The 12,093-nt window shown below is 43.0% G+C and overlaps 1 protein-coding gene across 1 annotated transcript in view; it reads left to right on the top strand.

Annotated features, from left to right (window-relative positions):
- The window catches only part of LOC136875841 (uncharacterized), a 479,643-nt gene extending 469,288 nt beyond the window's left edge, over positions 1-10,355 (top strand). Inside the window, exon 5 of the mRNA XM_068228200.1 lies at positions 8,941-10,355. Within this exon, the coding sequence (XP_068084301.1) occupies positions 8,941-9,786 (846 nt within the window). The 3' untranslated portion in view covers positions 9,787-10,355. The remainder of the gene's footprint in view (positions 1-8,940) is intronic.
- The last annotated feature ends 1,738 nt before the right edge of the window (positions 10,356-12,093 follow it).

Here is a 12,093-nt window from a genome sequence, read left to right as displayed (position 1 = left end):
ACATTTCCACCATGCTAACAAGTTGAAGATAGTGGGGAGATCGATCGAAGTCGGTCTCAGGGATACAACTAAGGTACTGAGCTTTAGAGGTTGCCTCAAGATGTTTCCTGGCTGTTATTTTACGCCTTTAAGCCAAGGGCAAATCTTAAACCTAAAAACTGCTTTACAAATTCGTAAAAAAAAATTACCTTTGTTGACTTCAAAAAAGCTGATATTTCAATAGATGACAGACTGTATTCAACATCCTTGAGGAATTTCAATTCGACAAAAAAAACAAGGGAATTGATCAAGCAAACTCTGAGTTAAACCTTTTTTTTTTTTTTGCTAGTTGCTTTACGTCGCACCGACACAGATAGGTCTTATGGCGACTATGGGACAGGGAAGGGCTAGGAGTGGGAAGGAAGCGGCCGTGGCCTTAATTAAGGTACAGCCCCAGCATTTGCCAGGTGTGAAAATGGGAAACCACGGAAAACCATTTTCAGGGCTGCCGACAGTGGGGTTCGAACCTACTATCTCCCGAATACTGGATACTGGCCGCACTTAAGCGACTGCAGCTATCGAGCTCGGTAGTTTAACTTTTAGGAGAAATTTCAGAGCCATTTGAAATTACAATAGGGATCAGAGAAGGAGATGGATTATCACCACCACTATTCAATCTAGTTCTGGAAAAAGAGATTCGACAATGGCACAATGAAACTAAAGGGATAAATATTGGCAAACTTCTCAAAAACAAAATTAGCCTTGACTGCCTCGCCTTTGCAGATGACTTGGCAATCCTCTCCAACAACAAACAAGAAGCACTCCAGTCCGTAGAAAAACTTAATTAAGTAGTGGCGAGAACAGGTCTGCAAATTTCATGTGAAAAGACAAAGTATATGCAAGGTACAAAATCAGGATTTAACAACCATCCTCCAATCACTAAATATGGGATAATCTCCCAAGTAGATAAATTCAAATACCTAAGTGAAACTATACAACCAAATGGAATAAATCAGCAAGCAAACAAAGACAGAATTACAAAATTACAAAAAGAATACAAAATTGTCTGGAGCAGATACAAAATAAAATCCATATCCCAAAACGCAAAATTACGACCCTACAATACAGTTGTCGAAACAGAAGCACTTTATGCATCAGAAACTCTAACTGGAGGCAGATCACAAATAAAAAGCATCAAAAAACAAGAGAGGAAAATTTCAGGATAATCTAGGACCTAAATCCATAAATGAAAAGAAGATCACAGGAAATATATCAAGTAACAGAAAAAATCACAGACACCATTAGGTTAAAATTCTATGCTCATCTGATCAGGATGGATAACAATAGACTAACAAAGAAAATACTAAATCTCGCAGTATCTTTAAAAAGTCCCAAGTGCCTTATAGATGTAAACAAAGATCTTCAGGAAATTGGTATTAATGAAGAAATGTTGCAAGACGGAAAAATTCAGGGATCTCATAAACAAACACAAATTTGCTTATCAATCTAAAAGACAATCTACAGAATGGACGGAAGAACGCAAAAAGATGCACAGCAAAAGGATGAAGAGATTTTGGGAAGACAAGAAGAAACGTTGTGCTATATAAGTTCACACGCGCTCCTCAGATGGGCATAACGAATTAAAAAAAAGAAGTAGACTCTCTCCAAGCGACCGTATTGATACAGAAGTAGATAAACACACACTAACAAATTACTATGTTACTCCTTTTATCACAGAATATGTTCAAGGATTACTTGTAGACGAAAACAGAAAACTGGAGTCTATCGCCGCTAGGCGTGTACAAGCAAACAGAGGAGAAGCGTCTTGCGTCTTCGTTTACAGGTGCTGCGTTTACGGCACACAAGCTTTGACACCTGTGGCCTAGAGTAAAACGCAACGTCGAAATTGACGAGCAGACAGACAGAAGGCGTGAAATTAAAATGTTTGCACACGGTAGCTGCAGCCATACGATTATTATTAGTACTAGGATCGTTTAAAAATTTACTACAGCCAAGTAATAAGAATTAATCAATCTACTATCAGCGTCTGACGAGAAATCGCGGCAGCTTGTAGGTGCGGCAGGAGTAACAGATACTACACTCTTAGCTACAAACATCAGTCGTGCCAGACAATGCGAGCTCTCTGAAAGAATGCATATGCATCATCAAACTGTTCATTATGCAGTGTATATTTTAAATGTGTTACTAAAGCAGAAAGTGCTACCACTTTGAAACTTAACGACAGCACCTCAGTTCGCAAAAGTCATCATGGACGGAACAGGTGTTTATTGTCAGGCCTTGTGACTTGAGATAAGCGCATGCGCACCTCTTGCCCCACATTCACGTCCCTTCTCGTCAGACGACCACAGTAATTTACGAGAAATGGCAGCTGCAGAATGGGCAATTTCCTCTAAAGGGATATCCGTGCTTTATTTATTTCGGAAAGGAGACCAATCTTGGAATAAAGATAAGAAATATTATAATACGATCAAACAATGGATAAAGATAAGAAATATTATAATACGATCAAACAATGGTTTTTAACAATGTTCGGTCGGTACGTGTGGAATGCATCCACGGTACCCCCTCCCTGTCGTAAGAGGTGAGTAAAGAAAAAATGCTGTTCTACGGGCATATCTTCCGTATGACTGATGATCGACTGACTAAGAAGAGCTGAAATGTTACAATATCAGAGGTGACAAAGTTGAGATGGTTCCTAAAGTGTCAGAAGGAAATAGAATTAGTGACAAGTGATGAATTTAGAGAGTTGGTTAATCAATGCTATTGGTTATAAACTGAAGGAGATGCAACACCCAAGGCACGGACACGCCAAGCGGTGTGATAAAAAAATATCATACTATCACAGAACAAAGGAAAGACCGAAGACGTCAAGAAGCAATATATTGGCGAGCAGGTGAAACGACCCTGAGGAGGAATGACGTCCCTGTTGCCCAGATTGAGAAGTAGAGGAAATACTCTCTATGGATCAGAAGAACAAACCCTGAGTGATGCTTCATAGAGCCCACACTGCGGGCATATATAAGGGGCCACGGGACATGAAGAAGAAGAAGAAGGTCAATAGCTATCATGGGATTTTAAGTGGAAACAGACCCGCAAAAAAGCGAAAAGAGGCGTTTTTCTTTAGCATATGGCTTTTAGTACTGGGTGCGTCCGAAGTCTCTAGTATGACCGCAGTTAGAGTATGGCTCCAGTGTATGGGATCCTCACCAGGACTACTCGATACGAGAACTGGAAGAAATTGAAAGAAAAGCAGCACAATTTGTTCTGGGTGGTTTCCGACTAGGAAATAGTGTAACGAAAATGTTGCAAACTTTAGGCTGGGAAGACTTGGGAATGTGGAGAGGTGATGCTCGATTATGCGGTATGCTTCGAGCTGTCAGTAGTGAGTTGGCGTGGAATGATATAAGTAGAAGAATGAGCTTCAATGGAGAATTTAAAAGTGATGTTTGATGAGGGGTCTTATTGTTTAAAGGGGCCTAACATCTAGGTCATCGGCGTCTAGCCTGCAAATGGCGAGAGAGTTCCATCACGAGTGACGACATAGATATTTAATATTCAAGATTAATTTACAATAACAACAATGTAAATGCACCTACCAAATAGATGTACGGTATGCCTTCAAATAAATAACCTGACTAATGTCACTCCCGGCAAGCGTGATTGCGCTGTCGGTCAGTCTATCAGATAATTTAAACCCAAGCAACCACAAGCCACAGCTTATCCACTTTAACTCCGTATTATATTAGAAATATTTCTAAAACACCTCCTAGAATATAGTAATGAAAATTAGAATTAATTAGGTATCGTATCGTAGTCCGTTTATCCTCCAGGGTTGGCTTTTCCTTCGGACTCAGCTAGGGATCCCACCTCTACCGCCTCAAGGGCAGTGTCCTGGAGCTTGAGACTTTCGGTCGGGGGTTACAACTGGGGAGGTAGACCAGTACCTCGCCCAGGCGGCCTCACCTCCTGTGCTGAGCAGGGGCCTTGTTGGGGGATGGGAAGACTAGAAGGGATAGACAAGAAAGAGGAAAGGAAGCGGCCGTGGCATTAAGTTAGGAGGTACCATCCCGGCATTTGCCTGGAGGAGAAGTGGAAAACCACGGAAAACCACTTCCAGGATGGCTGAGGTGGGAATCGAACCCACCTCTACTCACTTGACCTCCTGAGGCTGAGTGGACCCCGTTCCATCCCTCGTACCAATTTTCAAATTTCGTGGCAGAGCAGCGAATCGAACCCGGGCCTCCGAGGGTGGCAGCTAATCACACTAACCACTACACCACAGAGGCGGACAAGTTATTTCTCACAACGTATATTGAAGAATTCTGCCCTCTTTCTTTCATTATTTTCTGTCTCCATTTCAAACTCTGATAACGTCGCAGTGATCGAAAGTGACCGGGAGAACTTCGCTCAAACTTGACAGCCTGTGACGTAAGCAAAACGTCACTGTGTCTGAATAACATACGCTTATCACCCGCCAGCCCCCTTACAGTGAGCGCTGTGTGCCCTAAATGGCCAGTGTGAGCACCTCTCGTCTAGAAACTTCAAGAAATGTCACCATACTATAACATTTTTCTGGCCCTCGTGGCTGAAAGCTTTTTACAGCACACAGTCGAATTACAAAGAGAACTCGTAAGACCTCAGTGAAACACAATTTTGTAAAATAGATATTTACAGAATTCCAATTGGTCTCCTTGTATTTTATAATTTAAACCCAAGCAACCACAAGCCACAGCTTATCCACTTTAACTCCGTATTATATTAGAAATGTTTCTAAAACACCTCTTAGAATATAGTAAGTTAATGAAAATTAGAATTAATTAGGTATCGTATCGTGGTCCGTTTACCCTCCAGGGTTGGCTTTTCCTTCGGACTCAGCGAGGGATCCCAGAGTGTTTTCGCGAATCCACCTACTTGAATAAGAACCATTTACTTTTGGTTGCACATACCTCTACGAACACGCATTCTAAGTCATCAATGTGAATAAGAGTTAAACTAGATTATGTTTGCCGGATGTTGCGCTGGTAGCAGAAAACCATAGACCACTAGATCTAAGTGGACGAATGGAAGAAAACTGGCAGACAGTCAGAAAATGAAAGAGTACTGGGGTGAGAAAAAAAAAAAGAAGACCATAGCTAAGAGTTAAGACTGGGCGAGTTAGCCGTGCGGTTAAGGGCGCGCAGCTATGAGCTCGCATCCGGGAGATAGTGGGTTCGAATCCCACTGTCGGCAGTCTTGAAGATGGTTTTCCGTGGTTTCCCATTTTTACACCAGGCAAATGGTGGGGCTGTACCTTAATTAAGGCCACGGCCGCTTCCTTCCCATTCCTTGGCCGTTCCTCTCCAATCGTCGCCATAAGACCTATCTGTGTCGGTGCGACGTAAAGCAAATAGCAAAAAAAGGGAGTTAAGGCGGTTCCCGTGGTGCCTAGAAGGCCAAAACGATCCGAATAATAATAATAATAATAATAATAATAATAATAATAATAATAATAATAATAATAATAATAATAATAATAATAATTTCGTGTGGCTGTTTCTAGCTTGGTACAACCCTTGTAAACAGACCCCGAGATGAGAGTGGGCTGCATCTGCCGTGTATAGGAATCTACTTGTAAGTGTAGTAGAGGATAGTGTTATTTGTGGTGTGTAAGTTGCAGGCAGGGATGTTGGGGACAGTACAAACATCTAGACCTCGAGTTAAGAAAATTAGCACCGAGCTCGATAGCTGCAGTCGCTTAAGTGCGGCCAGTATCCAGTATTCGGGAAATAGTAGGTTCGAACCCCACTGTCAGCAGCCCTGGAAATGGTTTTCCGTGGTTTCCCATTTTCGAACCCCACTGTCGGCAGCCCTGGAAATGGTTTTCCGTGGTTTCCCATTTTAACACCAGGCAAATGCTGGGCTGAACCTTAATTAAGGCCACGGCCGCTTCCTTCCCACTCCTAGCCCTTTCCTGTCCCATCGTCGCCATAAGACCTATCTGTTTCGGTGCGATAAAGTAACTAGCAAAAAAAAATTAGCCATTTAAAATTAAAATGTACGACCCCACTGCGAATCGAACCCGGCGTCGTTTCAACCGAAGATCACTACGCTGACCATTCAGTCAAAGAGCAGGACAAATTAGCGGTACAAAATATGAGACGCGATGTTACCTAGCAACCGTGCAGGCTGTGATGTAGAGTACTAACGGATGGCCATCACTGAGGGACATAAAAGACATATTTCTGATCATTTGATTTCCCACGGGGAAATCTGACACCGTTTTAAAGGCTTTTTTATTTGTAATTCTTTGTACGTCTCATAATGCACCTGACTCCCCAACAGCACTTTCCGACTCACTTGTTCCCTCTCTCCTTCGTCCTGACAGCGCGAGACTGCCCACTTAGCTGACTCGGCATATGTGTGCATACCGGGTGTTTCAAAAACACACGGCATAATTTCAGGATTGGATTTCTCACATACATAGAAGGACAAATGGTATATATGAATATGGGCCTGGAAATGCGTACTTTCTAGGGCTCCACGATCACCTGATCTGAACCCATTCGACTTCTTTGTGTGGGTTTAAACGAAGTGTACGCGAGGATGAAGCAACACTTCGCGGTAGAATTGTAAGGTCCTTTCAAACATTCCGTACAACACCGGACATTGTTAAGTACTGACCGGAGTACATGACAACATGCAAGACAGCCAACACCTGAGATTCTAGCCCACGACAGACTCTGATATCTCGAAAAGTAAGCGTTTGCGGAGCCAAGTTCATACAGGCTATTTTCCTTCTCTATATGTGAGGAATCCTACCCTGAAATTATGCCATGCATTTTTAAACACCCTGTATATTTTTATTTTTGTGTGAATCGTGTTTTTTTATTGTTTATATTGATCATTTGACTAAATTAATTAATAAAGTTGACCTCCCGAGAATGAGTACATGCCGTTCCAGCCCTCGTAGCACTTTTCATATTTCGTGGCGGAGCCGGGAATTGAACCCGGGCCTCCGGGGGTGGCAGCTAATCACACTAATGACTACACCACAGAAATAAAATTATAATCGTTACATTCTAGTAATTGATACACATCGCACGGAAACAGAAACGTGAAAAATTAAACTGTGGTAAATACAACTTGTTTCAGTTTTACTACAACAGAACCAGTACCTTCAAAAACATTCCAAAGATGTTCTTAAAATTATACACAGGTATTCTTTCAAGTGCTCCTGTAGGGCGTCCTTTCAGTAAATGCTAAGATGTACTTCTTCCTTAAGACGTAGTGGATTAGTGAAGATAATTTTAAGAAACAATTAATTTATTTTCAAAATAAGTGGAAAATCATTTCAAACACTAAAATTCGTTAACTACAAACATTATGGAGAAATACAATTTCGAAAAATCCAAAGTATTATGATCAGTCTCACTTAATGTCTCTATGCTAAAAAGAGTCCACAGTCGGGCAAGCAACGCAATGTTGAAAACATCCTAGGGATACGAGCTACGAATTTTAGGTAAATAAAATATACTAAAGTATGAGAAATTATGCCGGCCCCGTGGTGTAGGGGTAGCGTGTCTGCCTCTCACCCGGAGGCCCCGGGTTCGATTCCCGGCCAGGTCAGGGATTTTTACCTGGACCTGAGGGCTGGTTCGAGGTCCACTCAGCCTACGTGATTAGAATTGTGAAGCTATCTGACGGTAAGATAGCGGCCCCGGTCTAGAAAGCCAAGAATAACGGCCGAGAGGATTCGTCGTGCTGACCACACGACACCTCGTAATCTGCAGGCCTTCGCGCTGAGCAGCGGTCGCTTCGTAGGCCAAGGCCTTTCAATGGCTGTAGTGCCATGGGGTTTGGTTTATGAGAAATTATTACTTTTTATTCCTAAAATTTTCAATCATTTTCTTAATCATCGTTATCCGGTCTATTAGAATAACAGTTTGTGATTTTTCTACCACTACGAACGCTAATGTGAGTCAATGCAGAGTTTCATTTAAGCCCTTATAACTGCATTCGGTGTGGACATTTTTCAAAACTCAAAAACATCCTGAGGGTATTGAACCAAGGAACAAGTTATGTAAATAAGTTAATTTGACTAAGATTTGAATCAAAAATAAAACGAGTAAAGAAGCAAGAGATTTCAGGCTGACCGGGTGAGTTGGCCGTGCGGTGGATTCGAACCCCACTGTCGGCAGCCCTGAAGATGGTTGTCGATGGTTTGCCATTTTAACCACCTGGCAAATGCTGGGGATGTACCTTAATTAAGGCCACGGCCGCCTCCTTCCCATTCCTAGGCCTTTCCTATCCCATCATCGCCATAAGAACTATCTGTGTCGGTGCGACGTAAAACAAATAGAAAAACATTTAGGCTGTTTTTCCGGAACTGTATTTAGGCCGTAAGTGATTTTCGAAACGTGTTTTGTAGTTTGATAGAGCTGTCCAAGACACACAATTTTAAACCTTTCCGGGCCTTTTAGCCCTTCAACTTTCGGCACAATTGAGCAAATTGTTTGCGTTTTGCCCTACTTTGTCTGTTAAGAAATGTTTTTAATATTAAAAGACACTTACACAAAATGAAGTAATATATTCCTTTTTACTTGCAAGCTTTCTTAATATTCCAGCCCCAAGCGACAAGAAAAAGAGCGGTGATTTCCTTAAGCCTAACATTCTGTAAAATAATTGTACTTGTACCAACTACTTGTTGAAAACGTAATTTGTAATTGAGTAAAATTTTCCTCAGGTGACTGTAATCGAGCCCAGTTACTTCTTTCTTGTACTCTTCACATCGCTGCCTGTCTCTCACACAACATGAGTTCTTTTTGTCCTAGCATTTGTTATATTATTACTGATAATGAGGTTATGTGAGATGGATCACGGCGGCTAATGGACAAGTGCTGTAATGAATGTATCGCTCTGCCAGCTCCCAGGACGCTAATCCGTTATCTTGTGTGTTTACAGGAGCATCTCCGCCAGTCTCGGCAGAGCCGGCTCGACGAGGTTGGTAAGACTGCTCCTCCGCTGATGTCACCTCGCATGACCCCATCGGCCGTCCGGAGTCGGGCCAACAGTTCCAGCGCGGGCGGAGGAGGTAACCCTCTCCTAGCAGACTCTGAACACGACGACTCGTCTCCCCATCGCAGTGCCCCAGACGACTGTTACGTGCCCAGCGCAGGAGACCTGCTCCCTATCCTGCTGCAGGCCAACCACGGTACCTCTGTGCCACCTGGCGTGCAACCCCCTGCTGGAGTACCTGCCAACGGAGACGCCGTCTTCCTCCGAGACAATCATCACCATCATCATCATCACTACGGGGAAGACGAGTGTGATGACTTGGAAATGTCGACGTTTCCCTTGCCGGAGATGCGGGACAATGAGTGTCAGACTCGCGAAAGTTTGTTCCTCAACACTAACTCTGATGCTAGCATGACTCCTCCTCCCCCACCTCCTCCAATCACCCCCAGATACAACAGCATCACGACAAGTGAGAGCAGGAGCATGCCCCGACCGCCCCAGCATAACAGCTCCTCAAACACCAGCGGCTTCTCCACATTCGGATACGGCAACCGTGGAGGGTCGGCCACGAGAGGTGGCAAGGATTTCTCTACATTACCACAACAAGGACACCACCACCACCACCATCACCACCATCACGCGGGGAGTGTGACGCCAGGACAGCCTCCTCCAGTGCCGCAAGCTCAGTTCCGAGCAGAGGCGGTCATCGAGATGGAACAACAGCAACAACAGCAGAGGCCGTTCAGCGTCGACTCGACCAAGTCAGCACCAGACGTGATCGTGACGCACTGACGGCGGTGACCCGCCGTGTGGGAGCCCTATCGGCGGCGTCACCCCCGCCAGTTCCTGCACACGGCACCCGGCATCAAGCTGCGGCAGCAGGAGCACGAACCCCGGCAGCGGGACTGCAGTACTCAGTATCATATTAAAGATACCATGGCCACATGACGAACGCTTTAAATCTAATGCTGAATCTGAGCAAACTCCTTGCATTTTTGTCCGACCACACTTTTAGCTGATCTGTCTAAATGCCCGTATTGAGAGATAGCAATACTGTCGATCGTCTTCAGCGGTTCGTTCTGAGATTTCGTGATGGTACTCTCCTTTTTAAACCAATCTTTCAATATTTGAGATTCTTAGAAACTATCTCCAAGAATTATTAATTGCCTTGTCCTTCCCCCAAAGGGAATGCCTATCCAAGGGAGTAAAACCATGCTCGGTTCACGTGGAAGAACTTGGGTTCTTTTTCCTGTCAGGATATCGAAGAGTATGATGTGAAATTTTCCTTTGCGAAAATTAGCTTTAGTAGCCTAAATACGTCTTTCAATAAATGAAACTCATATTTATAACGATAAATGTATTTGCATCATTTAGCTGTGAGCCTTCTATGTGCCTTCTCTTAGCCGTGGTTATCCATTAATACTTCACACACAGCCTGCACGGTTGCTACGTAACATCGCTTCACACATTTTGTACCGCTAATTCAACGGCGCAAATTTCCAGATAACCACCCAGCCATAAGACATTTATTTATGTCCAAATTTATTTAACGAGATTTTCACTCCTGGAGATCGACATAGCCCTGAAATCCACTCATACTACATTAAAAGCTACCTCTGTGGATCCGTGGTAGACTGTCGGCCTCCGGATCCCAAGATAGCGGGTTCAAACCCGGCAGAGGTAGTCGGATTTTATGAAGGACGGAAAGAAGTCCATTCGACACTCCATGTCGTACGATGTCGGCATATAAAAGATCTCTGGTGACACATTTGGTGTTTACACAACAAAATTCATTAAATCTCAGCCACAGACGCCCAAGAGAGATCCGGTTTACTCGGTCTGCCATCTAGTGGTCCTAGAGTAAAACGGAACGTCGAAATTGACGAGCAGACAGCCAGATGGCGTCAAATCGAAATGTCTGCACACGGTAGCTGAGGCCATACGATTATTATTTTATTATTACTACATTAAAAATGAATACCAGGCTAATTCATAGACCAAGGGCATAGTGAAAACCACTGTATCTCACTTCGTACCGAGATTACTCCTCCAATGCCGTTCACAGGTTGAATGGAGACGGCTGTGGTTTCTTCAGGTTATACTCAATCATAGATTCACCCTCGGGCTATGTGAAGGATATTCCATTGCCCCCCTAAGAGGCAGTGGATTGAAACGTGTCACCATTTAATTCACAAAACATATGGCGAAAGACAATCAACTAACCTCTCAGGCCGAAGGAACCTGTTGTTTTCACCTGGAGGCCTAATTGTATCCAAAAAAATAAGTTTGTGGGGAAGTGTATCTCGTATCAATATCGTGAAAGGAATGTGATTGCTTTAATTATGTAATTAATGTTGGCAACACTCCTGTATGAAGCCTCCGTGGCTAAGGCGGAAGCACGCCGGCCTCTCATCACTTCGTTCCGTGGTTCAAATCCCGGTTACTCCATGTGAAATTTGTGCTGGACAAATCGGAGGCAAGACAGGTTTTCTTCGGGTACTCCGGTATTCCCTGTCATCTTTCATTCCAAAAAGATTATCCTATACCATTTCATCTCTCACTCATTAATCATTGCCCCATAGGAGTGCGAATGGTTTCGGAACAATTCCTATCCTCGCCGCTAGATGGGGACTTCATTCATTTCATTACTGACCCGGTGGAATGACTGTAAACAAACTGCGGATTTTCATTTTCAATATTCCCGTAACCCTCGATATTTCAAAGATTATAGTTTCAACTCTTGAATTTATCTCTGTTAAATTCCGTCAGACTGTGAAAATTATAAACTTAATTTATAGATAACTCTAATTTACATATTTTTAAAAGTAATTCCAAATTATTTACATTAATCTTATACTAAATTTAATAAAATTCATTTTATACCGATCGGCAAAGTGAATATATATTACATTAATTGACTTACGTTATATTTTAAATCACTGGTGAAGGGAAAATTGTTTGAAGTTGAGGAAAAGTTCTATAGATCCTTGCGGCAGTTTAAACAAAATGTTTGAACAAATACCCCGAAGTACCCCACTAGATATACTCTAAGAACTTCAAGGATTATGAAATCTCATTCACATCAAAGACTTGAACGAC

This window comes from Anabrus simplex, chromosome 6 (assembly GCF_040414725.1).
Source record: "Anabrus simplex isolate iqAnaSimp1 chromosome 6, ASM4041472v1, whole genome shotgun sequence".
NCBI classification, from domain to species: Eukaryota; Metazoa; Arthropoda; class Insecta; order Orthoptera; family Tettigoniidae; genus Anabrus; species Anabrus simplex.
This window is presented reverse-complemented; position numbering and strand designations above follow the sequence as displayed.